The sequence below is a fragment of the Schistocerca americana genome, chromosome X, assembly GCF_021461395.2.
Source record: "Schistocerca americana isolate TAMUIC-IGC-003095 chromosome X, iqSchAmer2.1, whole genome shotgun sequence".
NCBI lineage: Eukaryota > Metazoa > Arthropoda > Insecta > Orthoptera > Acrididae > Schistocerca > Schistocerca americana.
In genome coordinates this window covers 560,482,498-560,505,353 of record NC_060130.1, presented here as the reverse complement: position 1 = coordinate 560,505,353, position 22,856 = coordinate 560,482,498, and the positions used below count along the sequence as shown (strand labels likewise).

The 22,856-nt window shown below is 44.1% G+C and overlaps 1 protein-coding gene and 1 non-coding gene across 2 annotated transcripts in view; one reads left to right on the top strand and one right to left on the bottom strand.

The window, feature by feature from the left end:
- LOC124556741 overlaps positions 1-14,050 on the bottom strand; it is an 87,221-nt gene extending 73,171 nt beyond the window's left edge. The window contains exon 1 of the mRNA XM_047130742.1: positions 13,909-14,050. Coding sequence (XP_046986698.1) covers positions 13,909-14,039 — 131 coding nt within the window. The 5' untranslated portion in view covers positions 14,040-14,050. The remainder of the gene's footprint in view (positions 1-13,908) is intronic.
- A 6,569-nt stretch (positions 14,051-20,619) lies between these two features.
- Trnan-auu lies at positions 20,620-20,696 on the top strand. Its single transcript has one exon. It is a non-coding gene; the product is annotated as a tRNA-Asn (tRNA).
- The last annotated feature ends 2,160 nt before the right edge of the window (positions 20,697-22,856 follow it).

Here is a 22,856-nt window from a genome sequence, read left to right as displayed (position 1 = left end):
GGACTTCGGACTTCGGTGTAGTTATCGTCTTTAAATAAAAGCGTAATTTCTATTGATGACATTGTGCGATTTTTTCAGTTACTTTCCATTCTATACTACAGTAGTTCTTCCTGCGTAATGTAAAAGCTTCATCCAGCTATGTTACTTAGAGGGACACATCATGCGGAAGTTACTTTCAACCTTACGTTTGGAATACCAATGTATGAAAATTAATTGTACTGTATAATATTTGTCTTCTCTAGGCTTATTTAATAGGTGGTTACGAGAGTTAACTGGCGCCCGATGATGACTTAAGTAGTATGTTAAGAAAAATCTTGTTTTATTCTTTTAGCGATATTAGTCGAAAACCGTTGATGATTATTGCAAAAGTCTAAATCCGACTCACGGTGTAAACGACACTAGAGGCATCGGTGCCATGTTTTCATATATGAAATCCTACTATTACTACAACGAAACACACTGCGCAACAGAATTAAAGCGACAATTCATCCTTGTGCTCACAAAACCATTTCTCGAAGGTCTTGGAACACAGCTTTACCATTGGGGAACAAACATTGTACCATGGAATGGAACTGATGAGCCGAAATTAACACACAGTCCTTGGCAGTACGGCGACCTTGTAGAGTAGCCATGGGAGTTAATTGAAACCACGATAAGGCAACCCAAATCGTAACCGAACTCTCGCCATGTTTCACTCTAGGGACATAAAATCGGCCACAGGCTGGAAACAGTGTGAAATATGGCTCCCTCGTGCACAGAGAGACGGGTAGAGGGGGAAGGAGGAGGAAATGGGCAGAGAGATGGGGGAGGACAAGATGGATACACATACAGGGCCAGGGAGACATAGAATGTGTGGTATGTGTGGGGTGGAGGTGGAGGTGTGGGACATAGAGCGGCGGAAAAAGGTGAAGGACAAAGAGATGGGCGGCGGGGATGGAGAGAGAGAGAGAGAGAGAGAGAGAGAGAGAGAGAAAGTAGGACGTCTACTAACAGAATTGGAATAACTATATTCTCTTGCAATGGGGAGCACTTAGCTATTTACCTGTAAAGAAAAATAATGAAATACACTGCGCAACAGAATTAAAGGATAACTTTTTCGAAAACCACTACTTGTCTCCCACTGCGACGAATACCTTTGACATTTGCCTCAAAGGTGCGTATGACCTTCCCCTCTAACGGTGTAGAAGCGTGGCGTCCTGCGTTGTCACCCTTGGGCTCGACGATGCTTCAGACAGTAAACTGTCGACACAGAGGCCACAGCTCAAAAATTATGTCAGATGTGGGGTAGAATAATGATGCCACATTGGCACCAAACGTTACTGCAATTCTGCCCGACGCCACCGTGGACGTGTCACACGACAGGAAGGTACTCACTGCTCTGTTTACGCGCATTTCATCCACTATTTTGACGCCTTTGCGATGGGGGTTAGAATCGCGACGCCCCGCGTTCTAATCACGCGATTTTGCTATGAGTGGCCGACGAATACATTCAAGACACACCGCCACTACTATCCCTGTTGCGCTTTAGCCTTTGAAAACGAGAGTTACGATCCCGCTACCCTCCAAAGATGTCAGATGACGTTTAATGGGTATGCAGCGCCTAAACGTCGTTATAGACGGTTTGAAACATCCTAGAGCGGCATTAGTGTCAAAAGTTGCCCAGAACGTCTTCCTGCTGCTCATCGCCCTGCTAACAGTCATTGTGAACCCGAAATGTGTGGCCATCAGCGCCCCAAGGAAAGTGGTGATTTCATTGACGCACTTTACGCCAGTCCACGACTCACCAGATATGAGCGGCGGTGTGTCTGTAATGTTTTACTGGATTACTCATAAGAAAAACGCGTGATTTCAAAGCTGAGAGTCGCGGTTCTAACTTCTATAGGAAAGGAGTGAAACAAAGGGGTGAAATGCATGTAAGAGGGGCTACAACGACCTTCCCATCGTGTGACATGTCCACAGTAGCGTTGGGTGGAACTATGGTGACGTTTGGTGCCTATGTGACATCATTAAACTACCTTATACATCATATGAACTTCTTGGCTGTGGCATTTGTGTCGATACTTTGCTGCTTAAAGCGTCGTTGAGCCCAAGGATCACGTAGCTGGGCGCAACGCTTTTTCTCTATTAGACAGGAAAATGGTATGCGCTTGGAGGCTTACTTCAAACTTAATCGTCGCAATGGGAGACAATTACTGGTTCTCGAAAAAGTCATCCTTTAATTCTGTTGCGCAGTATAGTTCATTATCTCTCTTTATAGATAAACAGCTAAGTACTCTGCGTTTCACGGGTATGTATTTATTCTAATTCTATTATTACATCTCCTCGTTGCTCTCTCATTGATAATCTCTTCCCTCGCTTCCCTGTCCATCACCTACTCTTCCTCTCTCTTCCCATGCCCACCGTACGTCGCTCCCTGTCGATCTTCTCTTCCTTTTCTCAGTCAATTTCCTCCTCCCTGCATCATTGTCCATTTCCGCCTCCACCTTCAGTCCACCTCTTCCTCCCTCTTCTCTCTATCCATTCCTTCATCTTTTCTTCCACTCTCCATCTCCTCCTCACCTCTCTCTGTCCAGGTCCCCTTCCCTCATCTCTGAGTCCATCTCCTCCTGTCCCCTCTCTGTTTTAACAACAACATTCTAGGTATGTTTAGCGGAATATGTAGATACTGTCTAGGAAATGAGATGCGAAATTCTTTTGTGGGATGAGTCTTCCTTCACACTGTTTCCGGTTTCGGTGACGTTTTGCGTAAGATTATCGTGTTTTCCATGGCCACCCATAGTTACTCTGTGATGTCGATGTACTGACAAGTATCATTTGAACATTTTGGCTGATCAGGTCCACCCCGTGGTACAATCTTTCGTCAGCAGTGGTGATGCTGTGTTTCAAGATGACAGGTTCTCCGTCCTCACAAACCCCCCCCCCCCCCCCCCCCCCCCGTCGTCGAGAACTAGTTTTGTGAGCACGAGGATGAATTATTGCTTTAATTCTGTTCAAAATGGTTCAAATGGCTCTGAGCAGTATGGTCATCAGTCCCCTAGAACTTAGAACTACTTAAACCTAACTAACCTAAGGACATTACACAATACCCAGTCATCACGAGGCATAGAAAATCCCTGACCCCGCCGGGAATCGAAGCCGGGAACCCGGGCGCGGGAAGCGAGGACGCTACCACACGACCACGAGCTGCGGACTTTAATTCTGTTCCGCAGTGTATTTCGTTGTTGTGTTAGAACGATTTAATACCCATAAATGAAAAACATGGCATTGATTTCTCCAGTGCCCTTTCCTTATGACATCAGTAGGATTTATGCATTTGAGATCCTTATCAGTGATGTTCGACTTATATCGCTAAACGAACCAACAACGATATTTTTTGATACATTACTTAATTTGGCCTCAGGTGGCAGTTGACTCTCGTAACCACGCATAAAATAATTCTAGAAAAGACACATATTTTACATTACAATTAGTGTTCACACAATGGTGTTCGAAACGTAAGGACAAAAGTAACTTCTTCATGATATGTCTCTACTAAGTAACATAGCTACAGTATAGAACGGAGGGTAGCTGAAAGAATTACACGTCATCAGCAGAAATGACACTTTCATTCAAAGATAGTAATTACACTGAAGTCACTGCGATTTATGATGGTCGCCAAAACATTAATACAGGCGGGACATGGTGCCTAGTATGGTGTGTGATCACCGCGGACGGGAGTTCATACTTTACAATGAGCTGCCATACCGTCCCTAAGCCTCATAAGGAATTCTCGCCGTCGGGCATTCCATTTCTCCACCAGCGCGGTTGAACACTGCTGGATGGTGATGGTGCATGCGGACGTGCTTCAATACGTGTCCCCAACGCATTCCACACGTGATCCATGGGACTTAAGTCGGCGGTGCAGACAAGCCAGTCCATTCGCCGAATATCATCTCATTCCTAGAGCTCTTCCACCAGCGCTGTTCGTTGCAGTCGCCCACCGTTATCCATAAAATTGAAGTCACGGCCGAATACACCTCTGAAAAGTTGCACGTAGAAATGGACTGCAGTTTCCCATTACCGTTGACCAGTGATTATGTCGAGTTCAAAGATTTGGAGACCAGTACGCTAGTGCAACATTATGCTTCCCCACACCATAATACCTAGCCCGCCAAAACAATGTACAAGAAAGAATGTAGAATAGGCGTACTCACCCCCATATCTTTGAACACGGTACATTTACTGGTAACCGATCTTGTGACACTAATCCTTAAGCATGTGCGTCGTTTCAGCGATGAATTCGACACTGACTTCATTTTTATAGATGACAAATCGTGACAGCTTAGAACAGCGCAGTTGAAAAGTGTTCTTTGGACTCTGATGATAATCGACCAATGGACTGGCCTGCCAGTTCATGGATCTTAAGTCCCATCGAGCACGTGTGGGATGAATTGGAGGGACGTATTACAGCACTTTCACATGTAAAAAAGACCGTCCAGCAGGAGTCAACCGCACTTATGCGGGAATGGAATTCCCTATCAAAATAACTCCTTACTAACGTGGTGGCCGGTATGAAAGCACGCTGCAAAGCGTACATTGCCGTCATGGTGATCACACGCCGCATTAAGATCCATGTTCGCCCTATTGTAACGTCAATAACACCACCAGAAATCGCTGTTACTTCAGAGCAATTATTGTCTTCTAATAAATATGTCATTTCTTTTGGTGACATTGTGCAGCTCTTACATTTATCTTCCGTTCTATACTGTAGCAATTCTTTCAACATAAGGTCCAAGTTCCATCGAGCTATGTTACTCAGCAGACACACATCATACGAAAGTTACTTTCGTCCTTACGTTTGGAACACCAAAGTATGAACAGTAATTATGCTGTATTATGTTCGTCTACTCTATGGTTATTTCATGTTTGATTACGAGGGTTAATTGCCACGTAATGATGACTTAATTAGTATGTCAAGATAATACCTTTGTTTTTTGTTTTAGACATATTAGTCGAAAACCACTGATGATGATCACAAATGTCGAAGTCTGACTCATTCCATAAGGAAATGGCACTAGAGAAACCACTGCAGTGTTTCCATGCATGAGTATGAAATATCTCTACCACATCAACGAAATGCTCTACATGACAGAATAAGAAAGTGACAGTCCATCCTCGTCCTCACAAAACCAGTTCTAAAAGACGGGAGTTGCTGTGAGAAGAGAAATTCCGTTGTCCTGGAACACTGCACCAACTCTGGGCAACAAACATTGTACTATGGAATGGACCTGATCAGCCAAAATGATCACATAATCCTTCGTAGGATAGCGACCTTGCAGAGTAGCCATGGAAGGCCTTGGAAACCACTATAAGCCTGCCCAAATCGTAACGAAATCCCTCCGTGTTTCACTCTTTGGACATAAACTCGGCCTCAAGTTGAAAACAATGTGAAATAAGACTCGTCCGACCAAAGGACTTTGCAACACATTTCACAGACGATATTTACATAAAACGCCGAGTATATTTAATTAATTGTTGTTCAACAGAGAGAGTGGGGAGGAGAAGCTGGACGGGGGATGGACAGACAGAGTGGAGTGAAGGAGGTGGACTGAGAGAGGGTGGAGGAAGAGATGAACAAACGGGGTCGAGGAGGAAACGGACAGAGAAAGGGAAGAGGAACGGACAGAGCAGGGCGTGACATGATGGAAAGAGACAGGTTCTACAAGGAGAAGAACTGTGAGAGGGATGAGGAGGAGATGGTCAAAAGGACGGGGAGTAAAAAATGGACAGAGAAAAGGAAGAGGAGATCAACCGAGAGCGGAGGATGGAGGAGATAGAAAGAGAGAGAGGGAGGAAGAGATGAGCAGAGAAAGGGGACAGAGAGAGGGGGGAGGCAGAGATTGACAAAGGGGGAATGGTGGATATAGAGAGTGGGAGTGGAGAATTTGGACAGAGAGAGGCGGAACATTGAGAACGGCAGAGAGATAGACGGAGGAGACAGAGAGAAAGAGAGAGGGAAGGAGGAGATGCTTGAACAGAACTGGAATAAATACATATCCGAGTAACACCGAGTACTTAGCTGTTTATATACAAAGAGATAATGAGCTACACTGCGGAACAGAATTAAAGGATCACTTTTTCGCAAACATGTAATTATCTCACAGTACGACGAGTAAGTTCGAAATGTGCCTCAAAGTGCGTACCACTTATATCTGTAATGGCACAAAAGCGTGGCGCCTGCGAGCTGAACTTTGGGCTCAACGACGCTTCAAACAGGAAAGTGTTGACTCGAAGGCAATTCTTAGTAGTTCATATGAGGTGTGAAGTGGGTTAATGATGTCACACTGGCCTCAAATTTCAATACAAGTCAGCCGAACGTCGCCGAGAACTTGGTACACGATGGGAAGGTCGTCGCACCAACACTTGCCTACATTTTACCCTTTCTTTTGACGCCTCTCTGACGGAAGTTGTAACAGTGACGCCCAGCGTTGAAATCACGTGGTTTTCTTATGTGTGATGCATCGCCTCAGAATCGACACGGAATGGCCTAAGGAGGTAGCATAGAGGACGTCAATGAAGCCACCACTTTCCGTGGGTCGTCGATACCCACACATTTTGCGATCTAAAACGAGAGTGCGCGGTGGGATGAGCAAGATGAAGGTTTTCTTGAAACTATTGACACTGCTTACTCCGTCGGACGATTTAACCATTCCCTAAGGACATTAGTGGAGGCATCCCTATTATACGTGATCTGACCCCTTTGAAGGGCAGAGGAAGCGCCATTTTGCTGTCGTGTACAGATTAGAACCACTAGGGAACGTTCAAAGCCACTCGACAGAATTTGAACGTGATCCGTGCCAGGAAAGGGGCAGTTACGCATTTTCAGCCCTACTTTTTCGCGCGCTCTAATTGCTTGACCCACAGGAAGGGGCAGGGGGGGGGGGGTGAAACATAAAGATGTGCATGGATAAAACGGCAAAGGGTCCCTCTGAGACGTCCCCTTCCGCAACAGCCTGGGTGCCACCCACGCACCTAGCTGATCACGTTACAAATGTACCTGTCTGAAACTTCAAATACATTAAACCTCGTGGTTGCTCCAGCACCTGAGGGCTCTGCAACCCTTTCGACGTCTCTTACGCCTTGGTTGCTTTCCTTCATGTGCTTGAGCAGCCACAAGTTCCAGACTGGTACTTTTGTTACGTGCTCTGCTATGGTGCGTGGTTGGTACGCAGGGTAATGCCGAAGTGGGAGCTCTCAGAGGGAACGTTTTCCATTTTATTCAAGCATATCGTAACGTTGAAACTTCGTGACCATATTACAGAAGGGGTAAAAAAGGAGGGATGAAAATGCAAGCCTTTTCTGTGACAGATAACGATCAGATTTGATCGAATGGTCTTGAAGTGCCTCTAGTGGTTCCAAATTGTACACGCGAGCAAAAATTGCTGTCGCGCTGCTCTACAAAGTTATCATATCCCGTTTAATTTGGATGCGACCCTTAAATGATGTTCGAGTAGAATTGAAATGTCCAAGGGAGACAGCAGTGTCAAAGTTTGTCAAGGCGGTCTTCATGTTGCTCATCGCACCGTATGTTTGGGTATCATCGCCCCAGGAAAAGTGGTAGTTTCATTGACGCGCCTTATACCAACCCCTGAGGCTTTCTCGGGCCGATTATCAGCGGCGTAGTGTCTGGAATGTATTCATTAGTCACTCATAACGAAACCACATGATTTTAAAGCTTGGCATCTCTGTTTCAACCTCCAACGCAGTGGCATCAAAATAAGTGCTGAAATGTGTGTAAGAGGGTCTATAATGACCTTCCCATCGTGTGACAAGTCCACACTAGCGTTGGGTAGAATTGTGGTGACATTTGGTGCTTATGTGACATCATTAAACTACCTTAAATATCACATGAACTTCTGGACTGTGGCCTTTGTGTCGATACTTTGCTGTTTTAAGCGTCGTCGAGCCCAAGTGTCACTTCAGCGGACGCAATGCTTTTGGCTATTAGAGCGAAAAGTGGTGCCCACATTTGAGGCTAATTTCAAACTTAAAGGTCGTAAACCGGAGCAGGTGCTGGTTACGAAAAGGTGGACCTAAATTTCGCAGTGTATTTCATTTCCTCTCTTGATAGATAAACAGCTAAGTACTCAGTGTTTCGCGTGCATACACTTATTCCAATTCTATTAGCATACCTCCTCGTTCCCTCTCTGTCCATCCCCGCCACCTTCCTCTCTGTCCACCTTGTTCCCTCTCTCTCTATCCACATCCTTCACTCCCTCCCTCCATCTCCACCTGTCGCCCCTCTCTCTGTCCGTCCCCTCCTCCCCCTCTCTCTGTCTCTCTCCTCCTCCCCCTCTCTTTCCGTCTCCTCTGTCCCTCTCCCTCTGTCCATCTCCTCTTCCCATTCTCTGTTCATTTCCTCCTCCCTGTCACTCTGTTCATCTCCTAACTCACCCTGTGTTGTTCCATCTCCTCCTCTCGCTTTTCTCTATCCATTACCTCCACTTCCCTTCCTCTGTCCGCCGGCCGGTGTGGCTGAGCGGTTCTAGGCGCTTCAGTCTGGAACCGCGCGACCGTTACCGTCGCAGGTTCCAATCCTGCCTCGGGCATGTATGTGTGTGATGTCCTTAGGTTAGTTAGGTTTAACTGGTTCTAAGTTCTAGGGGACTGAAGACTTCAGCAGTAAAGTCCCATAGTGCTCAGACCCATTTAAACCTTCCTCTGTCCATCTCCTGCGCCCATATCTCTGTATCTAGCCTCTTCTCCTCATATCTGTGTCCATATCCACAATCTCCCCTTTCTGACTTAATAGCAACTTTTACGTACACTCTGAGGCATATGTACATGCGGTCTGTGAAATGTGTTCAAGAACTGGGTCAAATGGCTCTCAGCACTATGGGACTTAACATCTGAGGTCATCAGTCCCCTAGAACTTAGAACTACTTAAACCTAACTAACCTAAGGACATCACACACATCTACGCCCGAGGCATGATTCGAACCTGCGACCGTAGCAGTCGCGCGGTTCCGGACTGAAGCGCCTGGAACCGCTCGGTCACCTCGGCCGGCGTCAAATGTGTTCCAAAGTCCTTTGGTCGGATGTGTCTTGTGTCATACTGTATCCACCTTCTGGTCAAGTTAATGTCTCAAGAGTGAAATAAGACGAGAGTTCGGTTACTTTTTGAGCAGACTTATAGTGGTTTCGATTTCCTCCTACAGTTACTCCGTAACGTCGCTCAACTAGCAAGGATCAGGTCCATTCCGTAGTATAATTTATGTTGCACAATGTTGATGCCGTGTTCCAAAACGAGAGGGTCTTGGTTTTTGCAACACCTCCCGTCGTCGGCAACTAGTTCATTGACCACGAGGTTAAAATGTTGCTTTAATTCCGTCACGCGGCGTATTTCGTTGATGTGGTAGAGACATTTCATACTCATACATGGACACAAAGCAATGGTTTCTCTACAGCCACTTCCTTGTGACATGAGTCAGATTTAGATATTTGAGATCATCATCAGTGGTTTTCGACTAATATGTCTAAAAGAACAAATAAAGATATTTTCTTGATGTATTACTTACGTCATCATCACGTGGTAATTATAGCTCGTAACCAAACCCGAAATAACCATAGAGGAGAAAAAAAAATTATATAATGTAATTACTGTTATACACTGGTGTTCCAAACGTAAGGATGAAAGTAATTTCCGAATGACGTGCCTCTCCTGAGTAGTATATCTTGACTTGGACGTTATAAAGAACCAGTTGCTACAATATGGAATGGAAGGCAAATGAATGAGTTACACTTTGTTACCAACAGAAATGACACATTTGTAAAAAGACAATAATTACTCTGAAGTCACAGCGATTTATGATGATCCTCTGGACTCCTCAGGGGCTGGGTGTTGTGTTGTCTTCATTATCATCATCTCATTCCCATTGACACGCAAGTCGCCGAAATGGCATCATCTCAAAAGACTTCCACCAGGCGGCCGTTCTACCCGACGGGAGGCCCTAGCCACACGAAATTGCAGTTCATTTCATCATAAATGCCTGTGACTTCAGTGGAATTGTCTTTGAATGAAAGTGTAATTTCTGTTAGTTACATTATATAATTCTTTCAGTTACCTGCTGTACTATACTGTAGCTGTTGTGTTTGTGTATGGTCCATGTTTCATCGAGCAGCGTCACTTAGCAGTCGCATATCATATGGAAGTTCCTTTCGACCTAGTGTTTTGTGCAACACTGTATATAAACACTCCATGTATCTGCACTTTATGGAGCACAAGCTCGAAATTGGACGGCCGGGGTAAAAAAATCGACCATGTCCATTTCAAAGGATCCATCCAGAAATTTGTCTTGAGTGGTTTAGGGAAACTATCGACAACCTTAATATTGATGGTCGGTGTTGCAAATTCGATTCAGTATCCAACCACTGACTATATTTTTCCGTTTATACCTCACTGTCCAATGTGAAGAAAAACAGTACTAGCATTATCAGCATGTCACTCCATCCATCAATACGTCACTGCAGTCTCAAAAAGATGTTGGTCGAATGAGTAATTCAACGGTTGTGGGGAGTAAACTGTAGTACTGTGTACCCTTAGATGTGACTATGGTTAGTGGTTACCGACGTTTTGAAGTAGGTTATTTGGCAACAAACCTATAATGTGTACAGTATTCTTCATTAATTCGTTCTAGATGTGCACGATGCGTTACACCGATCGATTTTAAGCAGTCTCCGTGGAAGATAAAAGGGACGTACTCATAAAAAAGAGCACTCCAAGAAAGAAAAATCGACGCACCACGAATAAATTATCCGAATGTGGCGGAAATCAGTAGGTATGATGTACATGTAAAGACAAGCAAATGACTACAGCTCCTGAAATTTGGGTGGTTTATTCGAGAGAAAGGATTTCACCAATTCAACTTGTCAAAAAATGTTCAAATGTGTGTGAAATATTATGGGACTTAACTGCTATGGTCATCAGTTCTTAAACCTACACACTACTTAACCTAAATTATCCTAAGGACAAACACACACGCCCATGCCTGAGGGAGGACTCGAACCTCCGCCGGGTTCAATTAGTCAATAACACGTTGGCCCACCTCTCGTCTTTAGGCAAGCAGTTATTCGGCTTGGTATTGATTGATAGATCTGTTCCATGTCTTCCTCAGTGATAGCGTGCCAAATTATGTCTAGCTGGTGCGTTAGATGGACAAAATCTCGAGATGGTTGAACGGCCCTGCCTGTCATGCTCCAAACGACCTTAAATCGGGACAGATCCGGCTTTCTAGCTGGCCAAGGTAGGGTTAGACAAGCACGAAGGCAAGCAGCAGGAACTCTTCCCAGACATTATGTTGCTGAATTGTGAGCCCAGGATGGCTTACCATGAAGGATAAAAAACGGGGCGTAGAATATCGCGGACGTACCACTTTGACGTAAGGGTGCCGCAGATGACAAACAAAAGGGTCTAGCTATGAAACAAAAGGGCACACCTGGTTGTCGGGCCGTATGGCGGGCGATAGTGATCCTGGTATCCCACCGCTGCCCGAGGCGTCTCCACACACGTCTTTGGTCTGAAATCTAATTGGCTGGAGTAGAAATGTCTTCAGTGACGAGTCCCACTTCGATCTGAGCCCCTGTGACCAGCGAAGACGTGTCAAGAGACGCTCTGGACAGTGGTGGGTTACCAGCCTGACTGTCGCCCGTCATATGACCGGGCCACCAGGAGTAATTGTATGGGGTACCATTCCATTTCATAGCAGGATGCCTTTGGTTGTCATCCGCAGCACCCTTACTGCACAGCGGTAGATCGGCGATATTCTACATCCCGTTTCATTGCTCGTCATGGGAAGCCATCCTTGCGTTCCATTTCAGCAAGATAATGCGCGCTCGCCCACGGTGAGACTTTCTACAGCTCGTCTTCGTACTTGGCAAACCCTGTCTTGGCCAGGAGGGTCGCCGAAACTTTCCTCTATTGAAAACGTTCGGAGGGATATGGACACGGCCCTAACTAGCTCGGGATTTTGACGATTTAACGTGCCAATTGGAAAGAAGGACATCCAAAAACTTTGTCAATCAGTACAAATTCGCTTAACTGCTTGTATAAGGGCCAGAGGAGGAACAAAACGTTACTGAATTGCTCAATTTGTGAATCCTTATCACTTGAATAAATCATCCAATTTTTATGAAATTGTAATAATTTGTTTGACTTTAGATATAAATCAAATCACCCGATATCTGTCCCATTTGTATAATTCCTTCGGGGTCTATGATCTTTTCTTGTTTTAGAGTGTATTTTTAAAGTAAAATAGCACGTTTTATGCAGTTACTTGCAGAAAGTTTTATATTTCGGCACTTAGCATTGTAGACGTTCGACAATCTAAGATTGTTACAAACATGGCCACGCCTTCTTTTCCGCATGGACTGGACCAAATCAGATTTATCTCCAGTGATCCATGCCAGTGCGCAAGGCCTGTTTCTAAAACTGTCTATACAATTCTTTTTGTTGTTGTTTTTGGGGTGTACCGGCGGTTATCAGCGCCCTTACAAATATTAAAAGGAACGAATATGGTTAAAAGGGCTGAAAACGTTGGTGCGCTCACTCACTCATTATATATACAGATGTCGTTTTGCAGCAGTATACTGGGAACGCTCATATGTTACTCTAAATCCCTCTTACCGAAATGTGTGATAAGAATGTAGATAAGACGTTCTTTACTTCACTCTTACATGCAGTGAAGTCGGAGGACGCTAGAACAAATAAATAGCAGGGTCGGCATTGTCTTATGAAACTGCTGAATTTTGCAGCGAATAATTTTTGTTGGACAGACCTACTTTAGGGACGAATCTTGTCTTCTTTACCGGTAATAATATGAGAATTGGTGGATTGTATCTGGCGTAGGTTCTGTGGGCGTAAATATGACGTGCCTCGCGGAGAAACTTAAAGCTACGACTACAGCACAGACGCGAAAGGTCAGAGCGGCATTCGCTGGCTCGTCTCTCTTTAAGGTTGCTTGCCTCTCAGCAACCCGCCGCTTCTAAGAAACGCGGGGGCGTTCATTAAGAGCAACCGCCATGTGCCAATATATCTGCAGCGGCTACTGTCTAGCGCGCAACAATCGCCGTACGTTATAAACACTAGGATTACCTAGAGATTCTCTCCACTCCCAGCGGCAAGTATACAGCAGTTTCGAATTTTTCGTCGTAGCTCACACTGCAAAGTCTGAAGTCTATTCCTAGGAATGTATTTCTTTGTTTCCATTTAATCCAAACGAGTTGACGCAACTGAAAAGTTCATTCACTAAAGTCAGAGTAAATGCTCAATTTACGTAAAATATTAGTTAAGAATTTCTTAATTATTTTTATGTTGGTCGTGGGCTGAGGAATGAGTATCAGTGTGGTTACGCCGTCAAAATTTTACGGTCTCTTCAGCAGCAGAAATATACTGCTCTCTTGGTAATGAATGAAACAATAACTAACATGACAATACTGAAGCAAAAAAAAATATACTGATCCTTTGATAGTGAACGAAAGGATAACTAACATGACAATACTGAGGAGAAAAGAAAATGTTGCTGCAAGATATCTGCTTTATCGTAAGGAACAACAGCAAACAGAAGAAGTTACTCATTCCTTCGTACAGACCACATAATTCCCTTATCGAGTAAAATAATGATGCTAAAGGACACATGCTCGACTGTAATACTCTATTACTGTCCGTCAAATACTCTGATTTGAACAGAACTATTAGTTTGATTACAAGATAGGAAGCACAGTGCAAAGCGTCTTACAATGTTTTAATTTACAGTAGAGTACGACATTATCTCGACAAATCAAGACGCACTACATTGTAGAACCAGAATTATGTAGTAAAAATATGAAAACGACAATATTGGCCTCCGAAGCTCGTAAAAACGTGAAACTTACCCGCTGTCAGCGAATTTGGTGGGTGACGTTGGCGTAGCTGCTTTTGTTGGGTGCACGACCTGGCTCCAAGCCTTCCACACGTCGAACTGCCCAAGACAAGTGCAGTGCCACAGCTGGCAACAGAACCACATGTCTGGCGCGCCTTGCTCTACTCGGCCATGTGTAAGCCTGTGCCTCCGACCTAAGCCACTGCGCCTCCACTTCCCCTGCGGCGCCGCGCCTAGCGCGCCCCCACCACGCCGCTATCCCCTCCACCGCCACAGAGGGCTTGCTGAATGAAGCTCGAGCTGCGTGACGTCAGCGACCAATCAATGTTTCTGCCCACGCTGGCGCAATGTTTCTTGGGACTGGGCCAATTTCTGCACCCTTAGGCACGCCACTACAACGCGAAAAGTGCCGGGAAATGGCTGGTTTCATGCTGTATTGCCTGTTTCTCATTAACCGACAGAGACACGAGTCTGATTTATAGAAAACGCCACGTAAATGAAAGAAAAACACTGCCCTCGTCAGACTGGTTAACGTGAATGGGTGTAAATCTATACACGATGTGTACCAATAAGAAATATAACGGCGTTATTAATTATACTATGAATTCAGTTTAACGTCGACACTTATTTTATGAAAAACAGTACTGTGTAATATTTCAGTTCATAGACTGCAGAGAAATGGGAGAATATACAGAAAAAGGTATACATACGCCTAAGGCAACAACAATATTTCTCTGACTGGCACAGTAAGTTATCCACATCATTACAAATTATAAAAATAGATGTATGTATCTATGTATGTTCCACATCTCCTCCTAAACCACTGGACCCGTTTCAAGCAATCTTGGTACGCATATCACTTACTGTCTCGAAAGAGTCACTGAAAGGGTAATAACCACCTGTCAATGAAAGGGGTGGGGGTGGGATATGAAAAAGTAGTATGACCTATAACACGTGGAAACCTATAGATTACTCATCCAGAATTTGAGATTGGAACACTTACAGACTTGCAACAAACTTTACACATTATTTCAAACTTTTACGAAGCTTTTTCTCACTGACGACCCCCACAAAATGATGAAAGGAAAAAAGTTTATCGCTTACTACATTTTCGCTGTTCATGGAGTAAAAGTGCCGCATGAAGTATGAGGTTTTAATTTATTACTTCTTTCCTGATAATAGTATTCATGAAACATTTTACAGTCAGCATTTACATATGCCACTAAATGAACCAGAAAAACTACATCACTGTACGCCACTTAGTTCAGGAGATACGTCGTCATACACACCGAAATACATGAAAAACTACCGTATCATGCAAGATATTTAAATTTATTGGCTCATTCCTACTAACTCTATTCACTACACTTTTCGCAGACAGTAGCCACATATAACACTAGCTGTACATGCAAATTTGTGTCATTGTACGTCGCATAGTTCAGGAGATACGACTTCATAAACATTGAGCTGCCTGAAAAGGAAACTGCAGCGTGACATTCGCTACGCATTGAGATGAAGTATGCTGTGCAAATATGCGTGAAATATGTTAAATATGTGTGAAACATATTTGAAACGTGCGTATCCGGGCAAAGCCACGGGAAACAAGCTTATCCATAATCGCTGGAACCATTTCAATAAAATTTGGTGCCCATATGAGACACATCTACATCTACATCTATACCCTGCAAGCCACCTGACGGATTGTGGCGGAGGGTACCTTCAGTACCTATATCGGTTCTCCCTTCTATACCATTCCCGTATTGTTCGTGGAAAGAAAAATTGTCGGTATGAATCGGTGTGAGCTCTAATCCCTCTGATTTTATCCTCATGGTCTCTTAGCGAAATATACGTAGGAGGGAGCAATATACTGCTTGACTCCTCGGTGAAGGTATGTTATCGAAACTTCAATAAAAGCCCGTACCGAGCTACTGAGCGTCTCTCTTGCAGAGTCTTCCACAGGAGTTTATCTATCATGTCCGTAACGCTTTCGCGCTTACTAAACGATCCTGTAACGAAGCGCGCTGCTCTCCGTTGGATCTTCGCTATCTCTTCTATCAACCCTATCTGGTACGATCCCACACCGGTGAGCAGTATTCAAGCACTGGGCGAACAAGCGTACTGTAACCTACTTCCTTTGTTTTCGGACTGCATTTCCCTAGGATTCTTCGAATGAATCTCAGTCTGATATCTACTTTACTGACGATTAATTTTATATGGTCATTCCATTTTAAATCACTCCTAATGACTACTCCTAGACAATTTTTGGAATTAACTACTTCCAGTTGCTGACCTGCTATATTGTAGCTAAATGATAAAGGATCTTTCTTTCCATGTATTCGCAGCACATTAGACTTGTCTACATTGAGATTCAATTGCCATTCCCTGCACCATGCGTAATTCATTGCAGATCCTCCTGCATTTCAGTACTATTTTCCCTTGTTACAGCCTTTAGATGTACTACAACATCATCCACAAAAAGCCTCAGTGAACTTCCGACTTTATCCACAAGGTCATTTATATATATTGTGAATAGCAACGGTGCTACGACACTCCCCTGCGGCACACCTGAAATCACTCTTACTTCGGAAGACTTCTCTCCATTGAGAATGACATGCTGTGTTCTGTTATCTAGGAACTCTTCAATCCAATCACACAAATGGTCTGATACTCCATATGCTCTTACTTTGTTCATTAAACGACTGTGGGGAACTGTATCAAACGCCCTGCGGAAGTCAAGAAACACGGCATCTACCTAGGAACCCGTGTCTATGGCCCTCTGAGTCTTGTGGACGAATAGCGCGAGCTGGGATTCACACGATCGTCTTTTTCGAAACCCATGCTGATTCCTACAGAGAAGATTTTTAGTCTCCAGAAAAGTCATTATACTCGAACATAATACGTGTTCCAAATTTCTACAACTGATCGACGTTAGAGATATAGGTCTATAGTTCTGCACATGTGTTGGACGTCCCTTCTCGAAAACGGGGATGACCTGTGCCCTTTTCCAATCTTTTGGAACGCTACGCTCTTCTAGAGACCTACTGTACACCGCTGCAAGAAGGGGGGCAAGTTCCTTCGCGTACTTTGTGCAAAATCGAACTGGTATCCCATCAGGTCCAGCGGCCTTTCCTCTTTTGAGGGATTTTAATTGTTTCTCTATCCATCTGTCGTCTATTTCGATATCTACCATTATGTGATCTGTGCTACAATCTAGAGAAGGAACTACAGTGCAGTCTTCCTCTGTGAAACAGCTTTGGAAAAGGACATTTGGTATTTCGGCCTTTAGTCTGTCATCCTCTATTTCAGTACCATTTTGGTCACAGAGTGTCTAGACATTTTGTTTTGATCCACCTACCGCTTTGACATAAGACCAAAATTTCTTATGATTTTCTGCGAAGTTAGTACATAGAACTTTACTTTCGAATTCGTTGAACGTCTCTCGCATAGGCCTCCTCACACTACATTTCACTTAGTGTAATTTTTGTTTGTCTACCAGACTTTGGCTATGTTTATGTTTGCTGTGAAGTTCCCTTTGCTTCCGTACTATTCTTTCTTCTGATGTGCATATATAGAAAGTAACAGAATAAAAAGTAAACAATCTGGAAATAAATACTATAGGGATAAGAAGTACCAGTCTCCTATAGGGATGAGAGTGATAACGTTGAAAGAGAAGGGAGGAGGAGGTGATGGACAGCCAACAAGGGGAAAGGAGGAGATGGACTAATAGAAGCTTGGAATAAATAAATTCCCGAACCATGCTGGGCGCTAATTTTTTGATAGTCGTTCTTCTGTATTGTCCGCCGACTTTACAGTGAGTAATTTTCATCGGTGACTTCATGACGTAAGTGAAACTTTCGTTTACGATAACCATAACCTCTTAACGGACTAAAAATTTCTGTAAGTCGCAAAATTGGAAGTCAGAGAATTCCAAATCTGAATGAAATTCGAGGCACTTCTCACCAAGTTGATGTCCTTCGATAACGCCTTTGTGGTCGAAGCTGAAAAATAACTGAAAAGTAGTTTGATTCTTTATCAGTCCGTGTCTCTTGTTCCGTATTTTTTCATGCTGTTGATGCAGAGGAGTTAGGTAGCGTTCAACTGTTATTTTTCACCATGACCAAGGAAGTTTACAAGGCAAATCCTATCTATAGCCCAGAAAACGTTAGCAATAATGGTTCAGGCATATGAAATGGACTTGTCGTTTTATGGCACCGGTTAACGAAGGTTTGTCGTAGTTAGACAGAGTTGTAAAATACACTATGTGATCAAAAGTATCCGGACACCTGCCTGAAAATGACTTACAAGTTCGTGGCGCCCTCCATTGGTAATGCTGGAATTCAATATGGGGTTGGCCCACCCTTAGCTTTGATGACAGCTTCCAGTCTCGCAGGCATACGTTCAATCAGGTGCTGGAAGTTTTCATGGGGAATGGCAGCCATTCCTTCATGCAGTGCTGCACTGAGGAGAGGTATCGATGTCGGTCGGTGAGGCCTGGGACGAAGTCGGCTTTCCAAAACATCCCAAAGGTGTTCTATAGGATTCAGGTCAGGACTCTGTGCAGGGCAGTCGATTACAGGGATGTTATTGTCGTGTAACCACTCCGTCACAGACCGTGAATTATGAACAGATGCTCGATCGTGTTGAAAGATGCAATCTCCATTCCCGAATTGCTTAAAACATCAATGTAGGCCTGTGCTGTGATAGTGCCACGCAAAACAACAAGAGGTGCAACCCCCTCCCCCCCATGAAAAACACGAACACACCATAGCATCACAGCCAGTTTGTCAATCGTGGTTCTACTGTTTCCTGAATTCGCCTCGGGCATGGATGTGTGTGATGTCCTTAGGTTAGTTAGGTTTAATTAGTTCTAAGTCCTAGGCGACTGATGACCTTAGAAGTTAAGGCGCATAGTGCTCAGAGCCATTTTAACCTGAATTAGCACTGGCAGCAGCTAAGGAAATTTCTGACCTGTAGTATCCACAGCAGGCTACAATTTACCATCCACTCCAACATCTTCCCTACAGAGCTCGTTACGGTGATGCTTCGATAGTTACCAGGAAATGTTTGGTTCTTCTGCGGTTTGAAGAGAGGGTCCAAGAAGTACTAGAAGGATTATCTACGATTTCATTCCCGTTTACCATTGCATTCTGTGCCTCATTCGGTGGTGAATAGACGTAAAATCACGATCCTTAGACAGTGCCGAATCCGGAAAGAAGAGAGAGTTGTAGGACTCAGTGTCATCTGAATTAAAGTCCAGCCCACCGCTTTCCACAGTCATATGGTGGCCTCATGGTGCCGAATGCAGCCTTGACAGTAGCACTAGTACTGGTGAAATGCCGCACCATTATCAGTGCAACTGGCTGTTATTTCGAGTAACCTGTTTCAATAAAGCTTTTAATGGTGGCCTGCGGTGTTTTCCAGTAAAACTTCTGCTGGTCTCGCATAGCTGAACGGTGCTGGTGGAACACTTAAATGAATTCATGAAGTGCTGCCTTAATTTCTATTTACTCACCTCAATAATATGGCAGCATTTGGCTATCGAACCCACACCCAGTTGTATAGGAAAAGCATCTGCACAGATCCGCTTACTTGACCCTAATTGCAGAGCGGCACTGTTGAATCCAGCAGTGCGCAGGCCGTAGTTGACGATGGCGTAAGCCCTTTGAGACGTAAGAATCAGCGGCTTGGTGGATCACTCTATCTATATAGACTACTCATTTCTTGATCCTGTTTCGATGTTCAAACACATTCAGGTACAACATCCAGTTAGCCTTACTGCACACTCATTTCGATGGGCACTGCTTGGTCTGTCAGCTGTATCCAGATATGGAAGAGGTAACTACAGTATAAATCGCAAAATATTTCTCATTGAACAGTTTCGATGATGGGAGGAGAGAATATGCAACGATCAATGACTGGGAGGGATCTCGTAACATTGCCGAAGTGGATTATCTTCCCTGTGTCAAGGAGGCATCATATTATGGAAAATGTGAGTCTCCCAATATCTCTACATCGGGGAGAGGGCGCATTACGTGCATTAAGGCTTCAAAAAGAAGTAACAGGCGGTGGAGATGAGAAACAATGCTTCTAAGTGACTTCTTGCAAATTGTTATCGAGGAGGAGAGACGATGGGTGATGTTAATCATAAATAAATATGGCCACATCACCTTTTGTCCTCTCCACTGTGAAATCGTCTTCCTGGTAGAGTCTTTATCCTCTTAACTCAGGGATCTCACAATCTTTACAGTTTCTCACTTGGAGATATAGGCATAGATGCCTTACCTGTGACAATAGTTCCACCTCTTCCACATGTGTCATGGAATTATTCAGGTTCCACTGAGGTGTGGGATTAATTTTGTCTGGAGTTTTTACACATCTGCCTTTATATCTTGTTGCCTAGATCGCAAACAAAAGGCTGTTGAGAGTTTAGAAGACAGACGTGTCGGTTGTCTTCAGCAGACTTCATATTCCATTACTTCCATGCAGGTGGTAGTATAAGATGATTGGGTGCGTGAACAGACACCACACATTCATATAATTAATTCGCCTGCATGGGCATTGGATCCACGTTCTTCAGTGCGGACACACGAGTACGTCCGACCTCCTGCAGGAATCTCAGAGTGGCGAGTATGGAGAAAATGAACAGGGACTGTAGATAACCATGGGAGTCTCGGTCGCCACTGACGCGTACCGAGATATTCCGCCCATTTGAAGCAAACACTTTGTCCCGTGTGGTGCAGTGGTTATCGCACCTGCCTATTAAGCAGGAGAACCCGGGTTCGAATCCCGGTACGGTTCACATTTTCACTCGTCACCGCTGATGCCGCACAAATTCCTGATACAGCTGGTATCACTAATCCCTTCCTTTTCCATTCCTTTCTGCTTACGTCTTCAATTAAATAATCTTTTTTTATTTATTTATTGCCGTACTATATCTTATTTAGCTTTACCATATTAGGATGCTCAGAGCACCCCTCTCTAACGTTCTCCGTCTCTCTCTCTCTCTGTCCCTCCCACCCCCTCTCTCTCCCACCCCCATCTAAAAATGGTTCAAACCACTCTGAGCACTATGGGACCTAACATCTGTGGTCATCAGTCTCCTAGAAATTAGAACTACTCAAACCTAACTAATCTACGGACATCACCCACATCCATGCCCAAGGCAGGATTCAAACCTGCGACCGTAGCGGTCGCGCGGTTCCAGACTAAATCGCCTAGAACCGCTCGGCCACACTGCCCCCCCCCCCCCCCCGCCCCCCTTCTCTCTCTCTCTATCTCTCTCTCTCTTTTACGTCGGATGAGGGAATATGCATATCAAACATTATTACTTGCTCTATTTCTATGTGTACTTGTGGTTCAGTTAAGTACATCTGGGCTGTTATCATAGAGATAATTATAACTACCAATAAAAATAATAAATAATAATACACTACTGGCCATTAAAATTGCTACACAAAGAAGATGACATGCTACAGACGCGAAATTTAACCGACAGGAAGAAGATGCTGTGATATGCAAATGATTAGATTTTCAGAGCATTCACACATGGTTGGCGCCGGTGGCGACACCTACAACGTGCTGACATTAGCAGCACCATGATGGTCCCATCCACGTTTGGCGACATCGCTGTCAACGCACACTGAAAACGTGTATTCGTCATCGCTATACTGGCGTATCACCCGGTGTGCTGGTATGGGGTGCCATTGGTTACACGCCTTGGTCACCTCTTGTTCGCATTGACGGCACTCTGAACAGTGGACGTTACATTTCAGATGTGTTACGACCCGTGGCTCTACCCTTCATTCGATCCCTGCAAAATCCTACATTTCAGCAGGATAATGCACGACCGCATGTTGCAGGTCCTGTACGTGCCTTGCTGGATACAGTTACGACTGCTGCCCTGGTCAGCACATTCTCCAGATCTCTCACGAACTGAAAACGTCTGGTCAATTGTGGACGAGCAACTGGCTCGTCACAATACGCCAGTCACTACTCTTGATGAACTGTGATGTCGTGTTGAAGCTGCATGGGCAGCTATACCTGTACACTCCATCCAAGCTCTGTTTGACGCAATGCCCAGGCGTATCAAGGCCGTTATTACGGCCAGAGCTGGTTGTTATGGGTACTGATTTCTCAGGATCTACGCACCCAAATTGCGTGAAAACGTAATCACATGTCTGTTCTAGTATAGTATATTTGTCCAATGAATACCCGTTTATCATCTGCATTTCTTCCTGGTGTAGCAATTTTAATGGCCAGTACTGTAATAAAAATAACAACAACTACTACAACAATAGTAAATATTAAAAATAAAAATAATATTTATCACTTTAGGAAGTGTTTGAAATCATGATCCACAAAAGGGATATTGACAGGAGAGAACAATGAACTGCAGGTTCAGTGACAACTAAGAAGGAGTAAACTGACTGAATAGAATTCCCCTGATAAATCAGATGAATTTGAGAACGTGTCTGTGTCGTGTAGTGCTATAAGGAGGATTTTGCTTTGTTGAAAGCGAGTATTAATGCTGTTCTGTCGAGTCAGAAGTGCCAGAGTCAGTATAAAATAGAGAGAGGGAAAGCAAACAAAGGGTACGGTAGGCTCTACGGTTATATGGACGTAGGTATGATAAATATTCGTAACTAGACGTGATATGGTCAAAAAACGAATGTTACATATGTAGCGCACACATCGTGTTCGTCACCAGTTCCGTGAGCTCTCATACGGAAGCCCTTGAAGATAAGTTCAACACAATCAAGAATTGGGAGGACTAGCGTTTCGACAGGCTTCTTTTTGAGTTCAAGAGAAAATAGTTTATTCTTTTTGCGCTGAATGAAGAGACTCGGAAATCGTCTTCCACATTGAAATCGTGCGTTCAATCAACTCTAAGCGATGAGCCAGAATTATTTGCAAGATCTTTTTAAAGGAAGAAAAAATTATTTCTGTACCTTTTAGAATTAG